The sequence below is a fragment of the Calonectris borealis genome, chromosome 20 (assembly GCF_964195595.1).
Source record: "Calonectris borealis chromosome 20, bCalBor7.hap1.2, whole genome shotgun sequence".
Taxonomy (NCBI): domain Eukaryota; kingdom Metazoa; phylum Chordata; class Aves; order Procellariiformes; family Procellariidae; genus Calonectris; species Calonectris borealis.
In genome coordinates this window covers 10,284,731-10,308,724 of record NC_134331.1, presented here as the reverse complement: position 1 = coordinate 10,308,724, position 23,994 = coordinate 10,284,731, and the positions used below count along the sequence as shown (strand labels likewise).

At 38.9% G+C, this 23,994-nt stretch overlaps 1 protein-coding gene across 3 annotated transcripts in view; it reads left to right on the top strand.

Moving 5' to 3' along the window:
* MYH10 (myosin heavy chain 10) overlaps positions 1-23,994 on the top strand; it is a 104,233-nt gene that overhangs the window by 38,151 nt on the left and 42,088 nt on the right. For 2 of the 3 annotated variants that reach the window (XM_075169773.1, XM_075169774.1), the window contains exons 4-6: positions 882-909; positions 11,728-11,830; positions 21,914-22,006. In XM_075169773.1, coding sequence (XP_075025874.1) covers positions 882-909; positions 11,728-11,830; positions 21,914-22,006 — 224 coding nt within the window. Of the gene's footprint in view, positions 1-881; positions 910-11,727; positions 11,831-18,049; positions 18,080-21,913; positions 22,007-23,994 lie in introns of all 3 variants that reach the window. The other variant, XM_075169772.1, reaches the window with a different exon arrangement.

Here is a 23,994-nt window from a genome sequence, read left to right as displayed (position 1 = left end):
AGATCTTTGTGATGCAGATTTATGAAAAAGGTGTTGAACTCACTGAAAACCCTGGCTCAAACAGGGGGTGGAGAACACCTTTAACTGAAACATTTTACTTTTTTGCAGGTATATTTGAATGTTTTGATTATATAATTTTTAATATAGAATGTATGATGTTAAAATACATTCTGTAAAGATCCTGTAATTATGAAATACCTCTTGTAGGGTATAACTGACTTTCAGGCATTCTTTTCAAAGGTCATGAGCGCGGCAGTGGGTGTCACAAAAGTGCTGAGCTGCACCATATTGTGGAGTTCATCTCTGTCCAGTATTTCCCTGGATGTCCTTTTGACAAGTCTTTAATGAATAAGCTAAATTATGGAAGCACTTCAGGCGTGCATGTTCATTAAAAAAAGAGGGGAAAAAAAAAAGCTGTAGAGTAAAGCACTTGTTTGCTGGAGATGTTAGTGCTATTTCCAAGTGTCTGGTCATTAGTATTGTGTGCTTGAAACTGTTTTTTTTTCTTGCTTAATACTTAAGATTTTAAATAATTTGATTAATCTGGGAAAGGGTGCATACAGAATAAAAGATGTTGGGCCAGCTTTGTCTGAAAATATGGTTAAAAGATTACTGTGGATTATTTTTAAATTTGACCAAAATTTTGGCTTTATTATATGAAATGGCAGAACTTTTAGGAATGTCTAAGCTGTTGTTTGGGGGGGGGTTGTATGTGTGAACTGGAATGTTTAAAGGATACTATTAAAATTGCTTCAGAGTGTCCTTAGAATTGTTAAGCTGAAAAGCTGAATTTTTAAAATATTCATTTAAAATAAACTGTCTTGCAAATTACAGGATAGTATAAACAAAAAACTGTAACCATGTTTGTTCTTGTTTTGCAGACCGTGAGGACCAATCAATTCTCTGCACGTAAGTGAACAGTTTTCATTTGGGCGTTTTTGGAAATCTGTATTGTGAAAGGGGTCTTTGATACAGCTGCAGTAGTCAAAACTTGGTGTTTAATCTTGACAGGCAGTGACTAATGGTTAAAGATGTAGCATGAAGTGATATTTAATGTAGAGATATATTATTTTAATAGTGTAATTCACCTTATTGAAAGTTTTATAGGCATGTGCCATTTAAGAAATGTAGTTTAAAAATGTCAGTCAAGAGATCTGAATCAGTAACAAAAAGCTTTAAAAGGTGTACATCTGTCTAAAATGCTGTGCTGTAACTACTCAATGTGTAGTGCCCGAAGGGGACATGAATCAAAAGTTGGTCTAGAAACCCTGCTGAGCAACTGCTTAGCTTTGGATCTGCTTCAAATGGGAGAACTCTGAACAAGTTGATACTAAGGTTTCCTTTTGCTTTCTCTGTGTGCACCTGAATTTGCCCCACCCAGGAGCAAACTTCTAGCTTCAGCTTAAATTTCTCTGGGATCTGGAAATGCAATGGTGGGGTAGTCAGAGAGCATGAATGTGCTTCCAGGCATATGACACTACTGAGCTGATCTCTCTCTGGGCTGCAGTTAAAAGGGGTGATCCAGTTTCCTTTCCTCTCCCACATAGGCTGTGTATTTCTGCAGCCTCTTGTGCTAGCATTGGGGTTTGCCAGCCAACATAAGCTAGTTCAGGGAGCGAAGCTGGCAGAAAACCGACCTTGCCACAAAATGATGCTTTTCAGCAGTTTAGTTCTCTGGGTCTGCACTCTGTGGGCTCAGAGGAGTACTAGCCTGAAGCAGGAGGTATGAACATGCAGGAGGGGAATTGTCCCTGTTGGTAGCAGCCTGGGGCTTAGGATGGATCATCCGTGTTGTAAAACCACACCTTGGCTCCATTCTGAATCTGCTTGCAGTTAGCAGTCTTGGGTATAACTTAACATATTCAATTATCTGAGGGAGAGAGGGAAGATATGGTAGCTTGCATGCCTCTGACTTGGTTATGTGATCAGTTGACCATACTGTGTGCCAGTGCATACCAGTTGCATTGAGGCCATAGTTTGTGAGGATGCCTGCTTCCTGAAATAGCTCGATGGTTAGATTAATTGCTGGAAAGAGGCCTGGGTTCAGTTTCCTTCTTGACATGAAGGGATTCAAACCTTCATCTCCTGCTTCCTACAAAAGTGCCTTAACTATCAGACTCTATACAAGACTGAAGGTGGATCCTTTCAAGCCACGCTTTTTTGAACTATGGATACTATGAATACAAGACTCATGGGGCCTAAGGACACAGAAGCAAATACAGTTCTGTAGCTAAGATAAAAGTTGATCCAGTTAACGCAGGCTTGTCTAGGTCTGTGGTTGCTGCTCTTAGTAGGACTTCTGTTTTCATGTGATGACTACTTCATGTGCAATGTACAGAACAGCCCTCAAAGCAGGGATGGGATCCCAGAGCAAAAAGAAATGCTTTGTTCTTGTGTGTTTGTGGATGCTTCGACAGTATGTGCTTGCCCCAGGTGAATTTTTTTGAAGTAGCTTCATGTTTTGTGCCTATGCATGAACCTTGCACCTCTTTTACATGGTCAGCCAAGACCACAAAAGTTGGAATGGCAGTGCTACAGGATTTAGTGAATGTCTGATCTGTTCATTTGCAAATTGGAAAGCCTTTAAGCTCTCTTGACTTCAATTTTGTTATTATCTCACCTGTAAGGTTATTGTAAGCTTTTGATCCTTCTGTACTGAATAGACAATTGAACCCTCTTTTATATCCGGTACAGCACACTTCAGCATGAAATATCTGGATCTTGTGATAGGTTCCACATCTTGGCTAGGCAGTTGATAAGCTGCTTGCTGTACATCCATTTGCAGAGAGAAACTTACCTCCAGATGGTGAGGGGTGGGGAATGGACACATGTCCTTAGAGTCAGACCTCAGGAGAATGCGACCATATCCAGTACTGAAGTCTGGAGCTTCTGGGGACTGCTCTGAGTGCAGTCCTAATATTAAGACCCTCAGAGATGGCCCTGAGGACATCTCTTTTGTTGGACATGTAAAATGTTTAATGACAAATCTACTACTCCATGTAAAATTTCAGAAGCTGATGCTACGAAGCAGTGAACAATACATCTCTGAAGGATTTCAACACTGTCCTGGAATCATATCACAAAACTAAGTATTAAAACTATTAGTACCATGAGACTGGACAAGTTTTGCTACCTTTAATTCAGTGTCTTGGTTGTACCAGTGTTAAAGGCTATACTTAACAAAAGTGTGGCAGAGTCTTAATAAAGCTGAGTTTGAGCAACAGATTCCAGGCTTTATTGGCTGTCTTGCTGCTTTAACTTGCGTTTCTCACTGAAGTACTTATACAGCAGCATAAAGAAAAACAAGGTTAAAAAGATCAATGTCGCTGAACATGGTTTACAAGGAAACACGAATTTCTCAGTAATGTGGACAAATCTGCAGCCTCAGAATTATGAAGGGTAGAGTGTTGCATCTCCAAACTGGACCAAAGAACATCCAGTCTGGGTCTTACCTTTTGAGAATATGAAGACACATGATGTAACAGATGCTAGGATCCAAGGTGTTTGTTGTCTTGAAGTTGAACACCAAAGTTCCACCATAGCCCAGGAGACCTTGCTAATGCTGTGTAACCATCAGCACCATTTAGATGCTGACTATAAAAAAAGGATAGTAGGGGTTACCAGACTGCTGTTCAGGTTAATAAGCACTTTTCTCTTAAAATAGGTTTGTCTTAGGCTGCTTTTCAGCTCTGTGTCCAATTCAGAGAGAAGTGCCATCAAAACCATCTGTATTCCCCTGCATGTATCTTTTGAACAAATAGACTATAAAGACAGCTGCCTGCTGCGGTACTGTCCCTAACATGGTTTCCCCCATGGGCTTCATGGGAGAGCTGTATTCTTTTGTCAGGTTTGTGTTATAAACTCAGTACTTGACATCTGGCTGGTTGGCATGTTAGACCCTCTTCATGAATGGGACAAGGCCATGGCAAACTCCCTTGTGTAGCAGGCTAAAAGGAGGCCTCAGGTTTTGATCAAGAGTGGGCTAGTGTCCAGGACTTCTATTGCATTGCTTATTCTGCGGTGAGGAGGTAAACTGTGTTTCCCTTCCATGCCACTGGTTTTACAGGTCTTAGACTAAGGCATGAATAAATAAGGTGGAAGGAGTGTGTCTTAACCACACTGGAGGTGGTTTCAGAAACTCCTTTGGCCTTTCATAAAAGGCTTGAGACATCTTCTCACCCCAAACTTCTTGTCTCTTGTCTCAGGACCTGGATTACCTGATTGACCCTGATCTTTAGTAGAGCTGAAAGTCCTCAAAATACTTTTTCTTTTCTCCAGTAGGAATGGTTCAAGCTAGCTAGTGAGAAAGAAAACATCCCTTGACTTACGCACTTAGATGAGTGGACAGTTGTGATGTGCCTGTCATTCTACTGTCTCCAGCTGCCTTGACAATAATTATCTTTATGTACATACTGGAGATAAGTCTCTCCCATTGCTTGATGAAGGTCTGTCTGTTTAGCATCTTCACCTATCTCTCCCAACCTCTAGTTGATCAAGTTTCCTGGGGTTTTACCTTTAATGGCCTTTAGAGTAGGGGGCTGGATCAGCTCTCAAGTAGTAGTATTTGATAACACCTTACCAGGTCTCTGGATCCAGCCCCCTTTTCTTCTTGCCAGCCAGGAGTGCTGCTCTCAAGGGCATTCTTAGGTGTAAGGCTATTTCAAGCTTTTGGGTTTGGTTTCAGTTTGTCCTCTTCAAAGACCGTCTCTACACTTTTTCCAGATGCCTTACTTTGTTTAGTTCCAAGTTAGTGATTGTCTGATCCATTCACACTTACCTTGGAAAACTCTCTTGTCTTCAATTTTGTTATTACCTTACCTGCAAGATGACCTTAAGCTTTTGATCCTTCTGGACTCAATAGACAACTGAATCCTGATTTATATCTGGTACACGTGGTATTTTTTTACCCTAGGCATGAAAGTGTGCAACTTAAATCTGGGGTTGAGGCTGTTTCATTGTCTTCACTTGTCCAGATCTTTAGGAAATACCAATATATTTCCCCTGAAAGGACTGCAGTCACCGTTCTAGTAAATAGCTAGCTGTGTCCAGACATGTCATGAAACTGCAAGGGTGTTATTTAGAGTATTTTCTAACATAGTTAAGCCACTTTTGTAGCTACATTAAAGAATTTCTTATCTTGGATATTATGTAGACACTTGGAGATTTGTTCACACTTTGCCTCAGGAGTAACAGTGCCTAATGATTCAGGTTGGTTCAGCATTTGGTAGAGAGGAGTTACTGTTTGCATGACAGGACAGTACACAGGCAGTATATCTGTTGAGAGAAGGTGCATGCAAGTGGAACTTCTTGAGGAATAGTTTGCTGAGAATTATCTTAATTTTTTTCCCTCAAAGAGAATTGTGCTGAAGAATAACCTGTATTCCGTTGAAATGCTGCAGATATAGGCATTCATCTAAATGCACCGTGTGGAGTGGGCTAGCCTGATGGATGGTTCTCCAAGCATGCCTCCCATCACATCTCATTATTTTGAAGGTAGTGGGATTACTTGGAGGTTTTCTGTCTCAACTTCATCACCTGCTGATGTTCCATGAGGAGTTTGGGGTCTGACATGCCCTAAAGATGAGAAGTTTTGCATAAACTAGTGATCTTAAAATCAGTAGTGTTTTCTCAAAGTCAAACTTAATACCAGGAGGGGAAAAAAAAACCACGCTCCTGCGTTCTCTGGATGCTTGTCTCAGCAGAACATCTTGTCCTTCACCTAACATGGAAGCTGGTTCTTCAGATTGCCAGCTGATGTGGCTGTCATTCAGTTCTCCAATCCAGACTTGATGACATAGATGACTTCCTGCTCTTGCTGTAGAAATAACAGTTGTCTCCGAACATAAAATGGTGTGCCTTCTTCCTCTCTTTTTTGTTACCTTCTGTTGTCTTCCCTTTCCGCTCTCTGTCTTTTAAGGAACAGAATATAGACAATAGCATTGCTGCGGAGACTAGTCTACAAGCCTTTATTCTGAATTAGTGGCATATAATCTTATGGATATTTATGCACTGACTTCTTTCTTCTGGTCTTTTTTATTTGTTTCATTGTGCTCCCTCCCATTTCCCCCAACCATGTCTGTTCTTGTAAATTGGTTAGTACTTGAGCCCCAGGGACAGAGTTTGTAGGGGAACCTTTTTGATGAAATTACTTATTATAGAGAGGCTTTTCTCAGAGTGAAGCAAAAGTCGTTTTACCACGTCCAGAAGGACTCTTACCTGCTCCATGGTATAACCCTGATTTCCTCAGGTAGTAGTGATATGATTTCTTATGTGCCCTTTGGCCTTTCACCAACTGAAAAACCCAATATATGCACAGACACATACACCTGCAGTTCCTGAATCCATTGGACAATTTATCAGACATTGGTGAAAGCCAGATTATTACCTGGTTGATGAGATGGGAGGAGCTGAACGAACAATAGTGGTGATAATTTCTTTTTAGCTTTGAAGTTGGATGGTTTAATCTTGAGATGCTAACCGCTAACAAATTGTTGGTAAGGTTGCTGGAGCTCTCTATTGCTTTGTATTTTAGTTCATCAAGCTTTCAAATAAAAAGCAAACAAGCAACGCCCAAAACCAGCACTTCTCTGGGAAGCTAGACTTAACTAACTTCCATCTAATCACTCCACCTTGGTTGGAGTGCAAATGATAATTTGTTTAGGATCATCTGTCTGTAAATTCTTAGTTTGCTGAAAAGAAAGGAAAATATATGTAGTTCCAGCAACTTCATGTTCCTGCTAGCTTATAAGTACATTATCAGCTTGTATTAACCCAGCATCCATAAGAAATCAATTACAGAAAAGTGGTGCTAACTTTGCAATGTGCACATACCTCACTGTATGTTTTTTCATTTCTGTAAGATGTGAAGTTGTAATGAACAGCTTTGCAGGATTTTTTTTTCTTCTTTAAGAAGCTGCAGCTGCTGATGTTTTGCTAAGTTTTGTTGTTTCTCTTTGATTATTGCTGTCTGTTAATGTTAATGGGCATGCCAGGCTGTTGGAGGCTGATGACCAGGATGAAGAAATTTCTGTTGTGGTATACTAGGAATCTGAGAAATATTCAAACCTTGCCTGGCTTTGTTGTCTTTAGCTGCAAGGCAACTTTTGGAAAGTCAAATATAAAAAGTGCAGTGCAGCACATTTTCTAAGCTAGCATGTTCTAAATTGGAGAATCTTACCACAAGCTTATGGTATTCTCAAAACTGAGACTGGGCTTGATAAACAGTCATTTAGCAGATGCTTGTAGCCGTACAAGGATATCTAATCTGAATTGGCTTCAGTAGGAGTGGTGGGGCGTGGAGGGAATAGAGGCTGCTTATTAAAGGACAACAGCAGCAAATACCAAGCATTTTTGTATACAACCTCTGGCTAGAGTCCAGCTTGTAACATTCCCTAGACAACTGCTGTTGAGATGATGTGAAGAATCTAGAGAAATGAAGGAGCTATAAAGCAGCCTTGTAAATAGTAAAGCCAATTAGTGACTCTTCTGCACTAGTCCAAACTATCAGTTACACCTCTTCGTTTCAGAAAATTAGCCAAGTGATTAAGACATCCTTTTAATTACAGGTCTTGACTGTAAATATCTGTTAACTTGTAACTGTCAGAAGATTTGCTTAGTTGTGTCTGAGAATAAGTGTCTCTTCTGTTCTTTGCAACCGCTGTTGCGAGAAGGACAAAAGACCATTGTTGGGGCTCTTACTTACACAGTTACTTTCTCCTACAAAAAATTTAAGTGCATACTTCCATGTTTTGGTGCCTCAAAGATCGGCTTCCATTCCTGGTTGTTGCCTGTTTGCTTTGTGACCTGCAAGTCATCTCCCGCTATGTCTGTTTTGCCTGTTTTCTAGATGGCAACCTATTCAGCAGAGGAAATGATCCTTACTTCTGTGCAAGTTTTGGGCTCAAGTTGCTCAGGGAAAAAAAATTGCAGCTGGTTGAGAAGTCAGTCGCTAATTTTTGCTAACCAAATTGTAGCTGAGATAAATTTGCCTGAAGAGTACTTTCCTTTATTGAAAATGACACTATGGCTTTACATGCAATGAATTTTAAACCATGTAAAAACTTTAAAGTGCTCATGCTAGCTAAGCTTTTCCTATTTTAAATGTTCTTGAAGCTGCTTCAAAGCAGCAGCTTTGCTGCTCTAGGGAAAAGTGCTTTAACTCTAGATACTACATAAATTTACCAGTGACTGTCAGATTTTCTTTGACCTGTCTCTGTAACAGTTTGTAAGGGAGAGATCCTTCAGTTAATTGACGGAATAACCTTATACCTCCAACTTGAGGCTATTGCTAAAGATGGTTTGCTTACTTGGATGCGCTGTTTGACATAGCCCACGGCTTGAGTTGATAAAGCATTTCAATTCAGTCTCATAAGGTTTTGTTTCTATTAGTAGTGGCATTGAGACTGAAATAAAGGAGGTGAAATTATGACCCTACTGAAGTCATTAGCAAAGCTGCCATTGACTGAAGTAAGGCTAGGATCTCAGCCAAGGGTTTTAGTTGTTTAATTTATGGTAACATATTAATTGAGTTGTATTAAAACAAGGTTTTGAAAAAGTTAATCTTTAGCTTCGTGATACCATCTCCATTCCATAAATATTATACATAGTGTTACTAAAAGTTTACCTTTTTTGGGCAGGTTGATAGAGATAGAAGATTTTAATTTATTTTTATAATCTGTGTGTTTGCACTCCTGGGGAAGAACTAAAGTACGCAGGTGTCATTATTTCTATAAATGAAAAGAACTTTATCCTAAATCTTCTAATTCTTTTATAGTATATGGCAGCAGAGCTATCTAACACCGTATCCTGCAGGAAATATTTGGCATACTTGTAAGCTCCAGGGAGAGGAGAACTAGGATGATAACATCCATTAGTGTTGCTTTTGAATGAGAACTTGCATAAAGACTTTCTCTAAAAAACCCCACTATTAGATTTAAAGGCTTTTTAGCAAAAGGAATGTGTTGCAAGCTTTTGACCTTCCTGTGCTGTATGAAGCTTTACGCCAGAAAAGCTTGCTGGTTAGTAGACTCTTCTAAAACTGTGTGCTGCCCTTTTAGAAAGTCGACATCTGGACTGTATTTATTGTACTATTTTCTCTTCACTGGATGTGTCAGAGTAGATTTTCCTCCTTTAAAATTTAATAAACTTTGTTTCTGTAATTTGACAGAAAAGATTATTTACCTAGTTTTAAAGGCGTGGTTAATAATGCGTTCCCAAGCTCTGATAACAATAAGAACAAATTGTATTGTTTAAAAATGTAAATATATATTTGCTGTACTTTTCTTACTTCTCTTACCTGCTGGAATAGTTTTAGCATTAAGCGTATTTTAATACACATCTAGAAACAGGCAAGACTGCTTTTATTATTGCTTATAGTCATGAATTATGTTAATGTAAACACTGTAGTAAAAGGGAAGCTAGAAATAAAGACTTGGGAAGCAAGAATTGGCATTTGAGGTCTTTTTTTTTTTTCTACTTATCAATCTTCGCATTTGTCTTGTATGTGGTGACTCTGAGCCGGGTAGAAATGGGATTTTTCATTAAGAGTCAACGTGTGTTGTTCCACTTGTAGCAGTCCCAAAGTACACCCAGTTTCTGTGTTGCATATTGATGGTATCTTGGCAAAAAGGAAACCCAGTTATCCATTAGCTAATTCTCAGAGTATTTTTGTAACCAGCTCTTCAGGTAATACCTTCCAAGTTTTTTCATGCAATGAGCAAAGCTAGCATAGTCAACAAGCTTCAAGGGAACTACTCTCTCTATCTCTGGAAAGTTTTGAGTAATTGAGTACACTGATTTCTAATCTTTCATATTCTGTATTAGTTTCCAATGATGTTTGTCTTGTTGTGAGGAAAAACGGAACAAAAATGGTTTTAGACAGGTTGATCTAGTTGCTTCCAAGAAGCAGATGCCATCAATAAAATCGGGTGCATTGGTTAACTCTCTAGTATTGCAGGCCACAGTTTGGTAACTGAGGCTGTGACAAATATCCCACAGGTTATCTGCAGAATCATTCTGTTCGGTGTTTTCAGTTAAGTTTTCTACCGCAAAACCTAGGGGCTGATACTGTTCTGTCAGGTCAAACAGATGAGCTGTTTCACCTGAAGCTAGCACCTAGCTCTTGTAGGCTACTCTTCTGTGATGAGTTTGCTAAGCTGCTGTGAGTGAGCTTCTTCAGGCCCCATTACTTGGATGGAGAAATGCACATACTCCCATCTCTTAGCAAGAGGTCACCTCTGCTAGTGCAGTTGTCCTGTGGGGTTTCCATGATTTAAGAGGATTGGAAGGTAGGAAGAAATGGGATTGTTTTAGAGTCCGTTCTCTTTGAAAATCTGGGGTAATATCCTTTCTGTATATGTAAAGTTAAAATTTTAAGTGCTATATTGGCTCATTTTTGCAGGTGTTAAGGGTAATGTGAGGATAGGGATGCTTCTAAGCTGCCTATCACATCAAGAAGTGCAGGTCTGAAGGTACTAAATACCTAAAGTAAATGCAGACTAGCTACAAAACTGGGGTCTGCAGCATGGTGGAGGAAGGTATTTATGAAGACTGCAAAAGAATGTGCTTAATTCCCCCCTGGTAAATTAACATTTCCATTATAAGTATCTTAGGTGAGAAATACGCAAGCACACAAAATGTGTACTTGTCATTCTTACAAAGTAGTGGGCTTCCAAAGTTTAATTTCTGAACAACTGTTGAATGACAGAAGTACTTTCACTCTTTCCATGCAAATCCCCATAATAAAATCCTTTTTAGCTTCACTCACTTCAGAGTTGCTGATGGCAGTCACTGACTCACTTGAAATGGGATCTTTCTCCAGTAGTTTGCTGCCATTAAATCATGGCTAAGCTAGACCTGGTAATCCTTTTGATATGTGGATTTATCTGAAGACCAGACCTAGGTTTAAAAAAAAAAAAAGAGCTGTAGTAACATCATATGTGATGTGAACTTGGTCACATTTCCTGCCTAGAATATCCCACATGTAAACCTTGCAATAAATTCTGTCTAAACATGTTCTGCTTTAAATCTGCCTCTGACTTAGCCAATGCACATTTCATTTTTATCTTTATTGATCTGTGTACTGTATCACTCCGCACTAGTAAATTAATTTCTTAATGAATTCATGTAGCCCTGTGGCCATAAATATATTTTTAAACTAGTAAGAGTCTGCGATGAGCAGTGCAAAGGATCTGTTTGTTTAAAATGTGTTTTACTGTACTTTGAAACTGGCTTCTAAAGATACTGAATGTTTCCATCAACTTGGTAATTGTCATAACCAGCTCCTGCAATATAAAATATATTAAAATGATGCTATATATAAAAGTGTGTATGTGTGTGTATATATGTCATGATTAAAAAAAAAATATATATGTATCTGCACTCTGAAAAATTCTGTCTCTGGCCTTGTGAGCAAGGCAGAGGACAAGTCTGTTTCTTGTTACTTAAGGTAACAAAGGAATTCAGGCGTATAGTCAAAAGCTTTTAATCAAATTAATGTTACGCTTTGTATCAACATCTTAATGCTAAGGAGATCTTTAGGATGAAGAAAGTATTTCAAACAAATACCTTGTAGTTCCCTGCAACACCAGTGCTTTTGGTTTTAGATGGTTAATGAAGGTCTGTTGTGTAGTCAAAACCATAAATGGAATTAAATGAGGTTGCTATAAACAAACAGTTGATAAGTTGTTGAAAGTTAATTTTGAGGAAAATGTCTGAAATGTTTTGCAGAGGTGAATCTGGTGCCGGGAAGACTGAAAACACTAAGAAGGTTATTCAATACCTTGCTCATGTTGCTTCCTCCCATAAAGGAAGAAAGGACCATAATATTCCTGTAAGTTGGGATATTTTCTCATTTGTTTATTACTCTTTTTGAAAACTACCATCTTTGCATCAAAAAAACCCACAACTTTTTTATTAAAGATAAGCTGTAACGTAATCCACATAATTTTGTCTCAACCATTATTTGCTCTTTAGTAGTGGCTGAAATGAGCAGTTACATCAAAATTTCCAGTTAATGTTAGCTGTTTAACTTCTGTTGTGAAATTACAGGCTTTATGCAAACATTGTAACTAGAAACAGTATCAAAGCTTTCTGATGCAGTAAACCCCAGTGTTCAAAAAAAAATCTAATTAACTTGGGCAATTCTTAGTGAATTTAGTTCCCACTAGTTGCAGTTTTCAGTACTATATTTGTGAATAAGCTTTCTGTTCTTTCAAAAATTAACTTGTAGATGGGAAAAATCATCAAGCTTAAACTGCTGTAGACTTGCTATATCTAGAAGTCAGCAGCTAATAAAAAGCTCAGATTTTATTACATTACAAACAGTATACACTTTTATATCAGAATCTTGGGTTTTTTGGTAACTTGTCATGAAGTCTGATTTATGTAGAACTTTCTTCATATTTACTGCCAGACTTCAAAATTTGCACTGAATTTTTAGCAGTTCTTTGCTTTAAAAATATGAATGGGTTTGAATATCTGTTGCTATGAGCACTTGGATTTCTTTGCAGTGAAGTGTTAATTCAACTTTGCTATAAGCAAGTGGCTTGCTGTAATCAATACTGCCGTACGCCTGCTTTTCTCTAGTAGTACCGCAGGTGTCTCTGGTGGTTGGAAGCTTTCAAACTATATCATCTGACTTAGCAGCAACAATGTCTGTAATTTCTAGTGCATGGCACTTAACATTAAGACATTCTTGAATGTGTCAAGACTCAAACTCCTGGAAAAACAGAAGATGAGTTTTGACCAATCTGTGAAGAAAAGAAAGGCAAGGATTTGAAGTGGGAGAGAAGGAAAGATTGCTCTGCAGGTAGATTTGGAGAAATCTAGTTAAGTGTGTGGGGAAACTTGAGTTCTTTGCTCTAATCAAGAGCAAATAATGTGACCTTGTGTGTTGATACTTATTCGAACTGTTGCTGGTTTATCACACAGAAAAGATCAAAATTAGTCTAAGTATTTATCATGCAGTCTGAGTGTGCTGCAGGTCGTGCCCACCTGCACAGTTACAGGCCTTAGAAGGAAGTTTCTTATGATTGGAGTGTCAGCAGTATTAGGTGTATTCTTCGTGGCATTGTCGTGTTGGGAGAATATGTGGCTCTGGGGATCGCTGTTTAGAATGTCAGCCATCAGACTTGGTTTTCTGTGTAGGTTCTGATTTGTCAATATTCTTGGCTTTACCACTGTGCAGCCTTGAACAAAACCAGCATTTTTTTTTCAATTTCTACAGGAGTAAAATTGCCTACCAGCTTTTTGCGGGAGGAGGGAATTATGCAGAGAAAGGAATTATGCAGGGTTTGTACCAAGTACTTCTAAATATACTATTGACAACTTGGAATACCTCAGGTTGAAAGACTTCTGGAAGCCTCTTGTCCAGCCTCCTTTCAAAACGTGCCTTCCTTCAAAGTTAGATTACATTGCCCAAGACCTTATAAAGCTCCGTTTTGAAAATCTTAAGGGATGGAGATTATGCAACCTCTCTGCAAACCTGTTCCAGTGCTTAACCACTTGAAGCCTTATTTTTGATTGTTTAAAAAGTACTCCATGTTTGTTTGGCCTTTCTCATGCTGTGCTTCCATGAGCACTTTATGCCAGTACCTCTGCTAAAAGAACTACGCCTTTTTGAGCTTTGTCATCATAACAATTCCTGTGGCCACCCACCGGGCTTGGAGACTGATGCAGGCTCAAACTAGTGTTCTTAAAGTCCATCTGGCTTTAAACGAAACAAGCTTCCTCCATTGTTTATTGTGTGGCTGCATGACTGGTGTGAAGTGAAGGCACAGAAAAGAAAGGAGAAAGCTGGGGTGGAAGATGTCTATGAAGGGAAGGATGAGTGGCCCTTTTTAATGCAGTGTTGGCTAATTCCATTTAAATCGCTGATTGAACTGCAATTTAATTCTCTACTTACCAGTGTGATCAAATGGGATGGTGGTGTTCATCTCAAAAGAGTTTTGAAGATGGTTGTTGTAATCAGCTGCTTCATGAACCATTGATGACTGTCATGATGAGAGGTGGTAGATGCCCCATCCCTGGGAACATTCAAGGTCAGGTTGGACGGGGCTCTGAGCAACCTGATCTGGTTGAAGATGTCCCTGCTTATGGCAGGGGGGTTGGACTAGATGAGCTTTAATGGTCCCTTCCAACCCAAACTATTCTATGATTCTATGATGAAGACAGGAAAAGTTTTTATTCTTTGTAAAACATAGTTTAGGCACAGTAAAAAGAACAGGGTCATGTCCTGAACAGAAGTTTGATACTTTGATCGTGCACTTCATTCAGTGCAGTACCATAATAAGCACTGAATTAAGCATACGTTTATGAAAAATGCAGTATTTGTGTAACCAAAACAGTTTTGAAAATACAAATGAGTCTCTCTTGTTCTGTAACAACTCGTTTTTATTTATATATTGCAAACGAAGATTGTCTAACCTACACACCTAACATTCAAAAGTTAGGAAGTGTCAGAATTGGTTTACATATGCAGCCCTAACTTGTTCCTGTTTACATAGTCTTTAGAAAACTGTAGAGGACTGGTGGTGATCCATAGTACCCATCTGTGGCATTATCCTGTGCACAGAGAAGGTACTAAATAGGCTTGTTAAATAGACTGCTAGTCATAGAATTATTTTTATCCATCCTGTTACAAATAATTCAGTGACATGCATACTACTGAGACTGTTCTGAATGCTGTATGGATTTTTTTATGAAGCAATTTGTATGCTGATGAATGAATAATTATCTTCCCAACACTGTTCTGAAGTCTAGGGTTAACTTTGTCTGTTTTGCCCGACAAAGTGCTGTAGGAGTATTACAAACAAATGTAGCCCCCGGTTTGACACCTCAGGCCATGGCCAGAGTAGCACTGATGTTCTGCCACGCCACAGATGCTCACCAAGTACATTTTCCAGCAGCACTGATTGTGAAATGCTCGGCTTATGCGAGGAGCATCACGTAGGAGCTCTACCCATCCCTTGGGCATCCTCATCACGTTTGGCATTCAGCTGCTTGTCCATGAGACTTTTCTTTCCCAACAGCCCTCTTTCCTAATAGCTGGTGACTGTGCGCCTACAGATGAGTCCTGCATAGCCCTTGGCATCTTATCCTCAGACAGGGGTCCTGTGGGAAAAGGAGTCAATAACACGTTGTAACCACAGAGGATGGAATTACAGTGCTGAACAACCTTAATACTAACATTTCCTAATTTTTGAGTGTTTGAATCTGTAGCCGCGCTGTCTTATTTCCTGTTTAATCCCAAGGAATGTTAAAGGTATTGTCTTGGGCACTGTGCTAGGACGTGTGGGTAGGTGGTGATGGTAAGAGTAGAAGAGAAGCTTCAGTAATTGTGGGACTTGGCAGAGCTAGGTGAGACTAAGGTGTAGTCCCTTAAATTAGGAATAGAGACTGGGCTTTCCAGAGCCAAGTAATAGAAGGGAAGGAGAAGTACTTGGCAGTGAGCTATAAACACAGGCTCATCTAAAGACTGATGAAGGCGAGCCTGAATCCTTGTCTGCAGTGTGCTTGGTTGAGAGTCAGAACTGACACATACAGTCCTAGTCGGTGGGTAGCAAGGGAGAGAAAACAGAAGATATTTGTTGTAAATAACTGAAAGCTTTAGCTTCACAACCAACAAATTTGAGCTCTAAAGAATTTTGGGGGGGCTGGTAGTGTTAAAAAACTTTGCCAATAAATCTGAATTATTTGCCTGCACCAAGCATATTGTGGTTTATTCAGTTGTTAACGGTGCCATACATGCACTAGCTTTATAAAGGCAACTGTTGTGCTTTAGCTTGGGCATCTCGGACCAAAGGTGACCCACACTGGTATCTGGTCAGCTATCCCATGCTCCTAGGCCACATATAGGAGACTCACCTTTGCTTTCAATTGTTCTTCTGTAGGCTCAGGAGGTGTAGAGAAAAGGATATTTAGAATAAAAGGAGAGGAAGAGAACAAGGACAGGTGACTGATGAGCATGGGGAGGAGGCTGATGTGTCTAGAGAGGGTTTTGGACAGATTAAGCAAGGAGGGTAGGGAGGAAAATGAGACTTCTAAACTGCTTAGCTTTGTGGCTTATCACTCCCATATGCACTGAGATGGGAAAGAGAAAAAAATAAATTGTGTTGTTAATGCATGTGTTAGAGCTGCTTTAATATGGTTAAGTAGTAAGTCTTAATTCTGACTCTTGGGTTCTGCTTTAGTTTACAAACTTTGTGGGTTTGGATGGGGAGAGAAGTCAGTGCAAAATATAGAAATAATTAAAAAACATTGCATACATGGCTTTCCAAAAAAAGGAAGAGTGCTGGTTGTCACTTACTGACCAGGGACTGCCATAAAACTTGCATGTTCTACAGGCTGCACGAGGTTGGGGGGTACCCTCAGCTGTACTTGTAGACTATGGACATACCTGGATCCTGTTCGTGATTCAAATACATGAAATCAGCAGATGTTTTCAATCATGGTAGTATGTGAAGTAGTTAAGTTCTATAAATAACTGCATCCATCCACCACTACTGTTTCCACTTCCAGTCATCCTGGTACTATGACTTCTTGTTCAGATGAACGGAATTAGACTTTTGTTCACTTCCCTTCTTCCCAAAGCCTTCCCATCCCAAACTCCCTCTATTTTCACTAAAATCCAGTTTTCACGGTGGTGCCACTTTAAGCTAGTTACTGTACTTTCAGGTTAATGATTGCTTTCAGCGACTGCATTTGCCTTTGTAGCTGAAATGCTAAGTTGCTTAATTTGTTTTATTAATTTCAAAAGAAACATAATTGGTTTTGAAGTACAGGATCTTGGGTAGACTTGTTCAGACTGAAGCTTCCCTTAGTGAGAATTTCCCAGATGAGCTTTAACTGCCCTAATTTAAACACAGAGAAGTCAAATATGTGTCTGAGTACGCTCAGTTCTGTTTCTAGTGAGGACAGAAATGAACACCCCGGGAGAGCAGTTCTTCTTGCCTGAAGATAAGCAAACGGAATGCCTCCTAGGTTCCTAGGTGTACCTATCCCTCTCCAGTGATTACAGAAGGAGTGGTAGCTTCATACTGAAATATCTAACCTTTTTTTAGATGCCTGAGTTGTTTTCCAAGCAGGTATGATGCACCTTTGCAAAATTCACATCACTTAGCTGAATAAGCCAAACCTTTGCCAGCTGCTTTACAGAACTCTGTCAAAATCTGTTATTCTGCACTAAAACAGTGCTTGTTGTTTAAAATAATAGACGTAAATGGAGGAAGCCTGCATCTGGCTTGCTATGAAAATTTCCTGGTGTGTGTGTTTCCCCACAATATTTTCCCCCTAAGCTCTCTGATGTGAAACTCAAGATGATTAAACTTGCAGACTGAGCCAAGGAAATAATAATGAAATAGAAAATTTCTGCAGAAACTGTGCAAATTTGAATTTAGAGGGTTTTTTATTTTACTTTAATACATTGATGTTCTGTTTACCCTTACTTCCTGGCAAAATTTGAAGGTCTTCCAGTTTCTTAAGGTTTTGCTGCTTCTCACGTGGACGGTCATTCTTGAAAGAAAGAAACAAAGCTTTTGTCTCGATTGCAGGTTTGCATTTCTTAAATACTTGAAGTACAGTGCAAAAACAAAACTCTAGACTCCTTAAGTATTGCTTTCCTCTTGGTTCTTTCATAACCTTTCTGATTTTTGAAGAATAATGATCATCTTATCCATACAAAACCACCTTGCAGTGACTGTGGCTGTAGAGAAAGTTACTTGGTGTTGTGGGTTTATTTTTTGTTGTTGTTTGGCAAAACTGTGGAAAGCAGTGCACAACTAATTAAATTATTGCCCTTTTTCCTTGCTGCTCAAGGTCCATCTGTCATCTTGTGTTTTATTTGGAATTAGTCCTTTGCATAAACACAGGTTTTAGTATTTTGCATATGGAATGACAAGCGAATAACTTCTCTTCTAAGATTAATTTAAACAGTTTCTATGAAGTGAGTATACAGTTAAACTAAACCTACTGACATTAATAATTTGGGATGTAACTTGCAGCTGGAATGCTTGCTTGCTAACATATGCATTTGTTTGTTTGCAATGAACAGCCCGAATCACCTAAACCCGTGAAACATCAGGCAAGTGTTTTTCTTTATGCTTTTAAAGTTATGTAGGCAAACTGATATATATTCTATTTTCTGTCAATTTGTATTTATAACGTGGGAAATCTTGTAGAGGTATACAGCTAGTAGTAAACTTTTGTAAATCTTTAACTGGCTTTGTGAGAGTGGACTAGGGAACAGCTTACAAGTTGCTCAGCATTGCAAAGCACTTCTCACCGGTTTAAAGTGGTGTTACTCTGTCCTGAAGCAAAAGGTTCACCCTCTCTCTAGCTGACCTTCTCCAGTATGCTGTGTGTATAGTTGGTTAATGTGCTGCTGAGAGAGTGCAGAACACTTTTTTTAGTATTAAACAAAGTACTAAATAAAAGAGATTAATGGAAGCTACAAAATTCTTTTGATTAACATACTGTTTTGTCTGAATATTTTTATAGCTTCTCAGATAACTTGATAAAGACACTGATCTCAAGTGTAAAAGGCTTGGCGTAACCAATCGTCTTATGAAATCAAGTGTTTCCCCTGACTTTCTAGGATAAGCGGTGTGAGCGACATGGTATCTGTTCAGTGTTGCTGCCTGAATTAATGTTTGAGCTTCAGCTGCTCTTATTCCTCAGGTTGGCTGGAGCCGCCATGCAAATAATTCTGCCTGTTTCCTGCTCCCCTAATCCCTCTCTTCCCGTGGGCAGCAGTAGTCAGTACTAGACCACCTTCTTGTACGACAGTAGGAATCGCAGTACTCCCAGTGCTATGGAGTGTACTTGTGAAGGAGCATAAAGAGGAGGGTTAGTTGGAAGTTGAGGGTAAGACTGTGGAAAAACAATTGCTGCCACGTGTTGTGCAAGATAAATGCTTCACTCTCTAACCTGAGATGGTAAGTGATACCTTTTTGTCATGGGCATGAGCTTTTAAATAAAGAAGAAGCTTTGCAACAGCTCTGTATGGTGTAATCAAGGCTTGGTAACTGAAGAAGCTACCATGAGTTAGTTTAGCTGATTGTATTCTTCCCTCTACATTTTTCTGAAAGCTGACTGTAGTGCAACTTAAACTGTAGTGGAAAGGAAAATAATAAAAGAAACTTCAAGTTAGGTCTGGTATATTGGAAGCAAAAAGAAATCACATGGACAGCTGTGATGCCTTTGCTAGTGTGTGGTAACTTGTTAAACCTCTGTAACCCAATCATGTGTCTGAGCCCACAGTCTCATTTTCAGAAGTTACAGACATTCTTAGTATTTAACCTAATCCTCCCTCCTTGCAAACCTCAGTCAATTCTAAGGTTTTTTACTAAAATATTTCTCTGTTCCAAAAATAGACGGAGCAGTGTTTAGTTTAACCCTCCTTTTGCTTAGTTAGCATGTCAGGGTTGAAATAAACCGTTTGTTGGCAAACATTTTAAATGTATCACTGGAAACATGCTAATCCAGAAGTGTTGATATTGCATAAACCATAATCATTAACATTTCTGTTTCAATGTCATTTTGAACTACAGAGTGGATCCCTGTTGTATGTGAGTAGCATGTAGTTTTCCCTGCCTCACCCAGGCTTCACAACGAACTGAATCACTGGGATGCTGGTTTTTCTGAAACTGAGACAATAACTTGTCCTTATCTTAACGTTGCCCTGCATGAAATATTGCATGACTTCACTTTTTCCACAATACTGTGATACTGCTTTTTCCAAGTTCTGTTTAGATGCCTATGCAGGAGATATGCCTATAGGCCAAATTTATACTCTTTCCAAAACACTGAACGCTTCTAAAAAAGAGAATTGTTTTTTGGCTATAAAGCAGTCCATCTGAAAATGAAAACTACTAAATCAGAAGCTGTTTAACATAGTGTGAGAGGTTTGCTGTTTCTTAGTGATGGCTACGACAAGCCTACTTGCGAGTGGAAACCACAGAGGCTGGCTAGGCTGCGATTGCTCTGTTTGTTCTCACGGTTTTCACCCACGTCTGAGGACCCCACTGAATGTTTTCTTCAAATCCAGAGATGATCGTAAAAATGAGCTACTAAAAACTTTTTGCATTCAGTTGGAGAATTTGAGTGAAATTATTTTACAATGCATTGCAGAAGTTCCTCTGCACAAAACCAAATTAAGCTTGTGGTACACAGAAGCACTTTAAAGCATGGACGAAGCGTGCCTGCAGTGAGATGCTTTCAAGTGGCACAGCGATGTTCTGCGGAGGAGTCAAATTTTGAAGTCAGTGTGCTTTCTTTTCCAGAATAGCTAGAATTTGAAATGTAAGCTGTGACATGCTTGCTGCGTTTAAGATACGTAATGTGGTTTATTTCAAGCTGTGTACAGCATGGTAAGCAAGCTTCTCATTTTTATGCTTGGTGTCTTAGCAGGAGCTGACAGCATGGTTGGGAGAGGGGAACGGGAGGAATGGTGTGAGCAAATGCTTTCCCACTATCTGATACGTTTACATAGGAAACTTCTACAATATAAATCGCAGATGTGCATACAGTGGTTATAACAGGGATCTAGTTTTTATCCAGTTGTGGATTTTTTTTTGTCAATTTAAAAGTGCTCTTGAGAACTGTAATGTTGGCAGACCTAACATATAGTGCATAGGCACTGTGGCCTGAGTAGCGTTTAGTGTGCTCTGGGCTGACTCACACATTTATTTCTTCTTTAGTTACTTCAAAATTCAGAGAATATGTAGTCCCGAAGGGAATATATTTGGAAGCAGACAAGTTTTGAGCAGATAACTTGAGGTCACGTTAAAGAAAGAGCAGCCATTAGTTTCTAGGAGGACTTGAAATATATTTCAATATACAAATAAAAGCCTCTTTTAGGTGTTAACTAGTGAATTTTAAAAATTTCTGTGTAAGAATTGACCTCACATGGAAGCCTTAAGATACTTACGTTTCCCATTCTTTGATGCTCAGTCTGGGGCCTTTATTCATCTATACTATAAATAATTGGAAAAAGCAGGTTTATGAACACAAACGTCAGTTTTTGAGACTACATTCCAGACAGCTTCACTTTCTTTTTTTTTTTAAAAACCATCCTTCAGAGCAGGAAGACAATATAATATTTTCCTATGTACATACATGCCTCCTGGGCTCATGGAAGCGGCACAGACTTTTTTTGTTACCAGACCTCCTCATGGACAGCAATTGTAAAAGCTGTTGTGCAATTTCCTTAAGATAAGTACTTTGATTTCTACATCCATTGGCTTGAACTTAAAGAAACATTAAAAAAAAAAATGCATTAAACAGACTGAGCAATGTTGGCTGAATTGAGCAATTTGAAAATGATCTTTGTATTTGGTGTTGCTCAGTTCCCATTATGCCATTCTGGCATGCTCCTCAGGTGCATTCAGGTCAGAGATGTTGCAATGATAGGAATGTCTGGGTGACTGACAGTAAGTTTGAAAATAGGTATTCCAAAGTAGCTATATTGTCAGATCACTGAACAGGAAGTTTAAGAATAACCTTGCACTAAAATCTTAAAACAGTTAAATTAGTTTTTCCTCTTAAGCACTCTAAGTCTGTGTCTAATTTCATTAGCCCTAAATGTGAATTTTCTTTTCCATGTTCAATGATTTTCAACACCCATTAAGTCCTATTCAATCACTGCTCTGTTTGTGTGTGTATGTGTGCGTGTTTTTTTAAAACAAAAAAAACCACAACAAAATAAAACCAAAAAAAAACCAAAACACATTCTTCACTGGATGGAGGAGACTATCAGCGGATTTAGAAGTGAGGGGAGAAAAGATAACCCCCTTCTGAAGGTGATACCACTGCCACAGCCTGGGTAAAACGTCAGGAAGAAGCAGAATATAGAAACCCTTAATCGCCTGTGCACTGTGCTTATGTCTGTGTATTCTTCTGTTTGTGTGGTTTTTAGGGGGAGCTGGAGCGTCAGCTTCTTCAGGCAAATCCCATTCTGGAATCCTTCGGGAATGCAAAGACAGTGAAAAATGACAACTCCTCCCGCTTTGTGAGTTACGCGTTTTCTCTTTAGAGTCTGTAAATCTGGATTACTGTTTATAGAGAAATTCCCTTTTTAGGAATTTATCTAATTAGTATCAGAAGCTTTCTTTGTTCTTTCCTCCACAAATTCAGGTTCTCTTACAATGCTTTCTGCATTGTGTTGGGGTCACTGAAGATGCATCTTCACTGGCTCTTGGCAAAACTTGCTTTAGTTATATCCAGTTTCTAACTTCAACCATCCTTGAATTGGCAGTAATGTTCATAGTATAACAAATATAACTATGCCATGGAGCTAAACTGTGGCTTGCGTGAACAAAGTACTGAACTACTATAAAGTATGAAGGAGTATGGCATCAACATGGAATTTGGCTAAATATATAGCCTTCTTGTCAATGGCTGACTTTATCACTTGATTGGTTTCGAGAGAACATCCTCAATTTTTAAAAAAGCACAAAACTTGCATATAAAAACCTCTCTAAATTTCCATGCCCTTCTGTCCGACTGATTTACTGAAGGAAAGTCAAAAAGACAGTATGACTTATTCGAGGTGTTGGGCACTCTTGTAGCTGGTTGATGTTTTTGTTGGGTCAGTGCCTTCTGTTCACATACTGTTTTGGCAGCAGATAACCACTTTTGATGTATTCCATTGTTCTAAAAATAGTGGTGAAACTCAGGGTGAAGTCGGGGAACCACTTCTTAAAACTTCCTTTCCTTTGAAGGGGGGAAAAAAAGCTATCTCCTATTTCAGGGGAGAGATGTTTTTAGTACAACTTTAAAACTGTATAGGAGGTATTAAATCTTTTTTCTTGCAAAACAAAACTAAAATTTACAGAACAAACGAAAGATTTCTTGGCTGCCTTGACATTTCAACAGTTGCTTGGATTTATAATATATGAACTCGGCTCCAGAGTGATAAGGACTCTGGAAAACTGTATGACTAAATCCATTAGATAGCCTTTTCAGTCAAGAAGGGAGAGCAGAGTACTGTAGAAATTCAACTTTGATAATTTTATAGCCACATTATTTACAATATTGCTTGATGCTTATGTATGTTTGGTATAGGATTTATACTATCAACAGGTTTCACTGTGCAATAATTCTACTTTGTTACACGTCTTGAATTCATCAAAGATTGGACTAATTTAATGAGGATACATTTTCCTAAAAGATGTTAGCATCTGGTTTGTATTTTATTGAAATCTGTATTGCCATCATGAACATAATCACTCAGATGGCTCCAGCTCTATTTTTATAGAGGAGCAAGTATAATGCACTCCAGATGGTGTCATCTCATGCAGAAAAAATAATCTTTAGTAACAACCATTTTAAAACCTGACTTAAAAAAATATATCCTCCCACAAAGTAAGAAGTGCTGTTATTCAGCCCATACAGGCTTGACAGTCTTCACCCTATAGCGTGAGGATGCCAGCCTGTTCCCTACTTGCTGGTAATACCAGATAGAACTGAAATAAGGCTAGTGTCAAATCTTTTTTTTCTTTTTTTCGTCTACCAAAGGCAGCGTTCTCTTGTGTTTCAGGAAATAAAGTCTGTACTTTGCAGTGGATAGGAGAGTGGGCTTGCTGGGTTCATATTGCAGTACTAAATGCTTCCTTCTGATGTGTTTTTTACAAAGCCATGTACTTAGTGCTATAATGATAGTGTAAACAGAATTCAGTTGTTAGATGACCACCACTACAGTCTCTAACTGATAAATTAAAGATCCCATAGCAAGATTTGCTGTGCTAGCTAAAAGGATGTATTATTTTGCTTTTAAGAAGATGAACTAGATAAAGTGACCTCTCCTTTATAGACTTCAGTGATGACTGAACTTTGCAGTGGGGAGCGTGTGGGTCCCCTCTTCTGATGTGTCAGCTCGTTTAATGACTGCATTTCCTCTCAATTATTTGTGTTCATGGAACTGGTAACTTGACAGCAGAAATTAGATAACTTTTGTTTTCACATGTAACATGGCAAATTCAAGCCGTGTCATTCTAA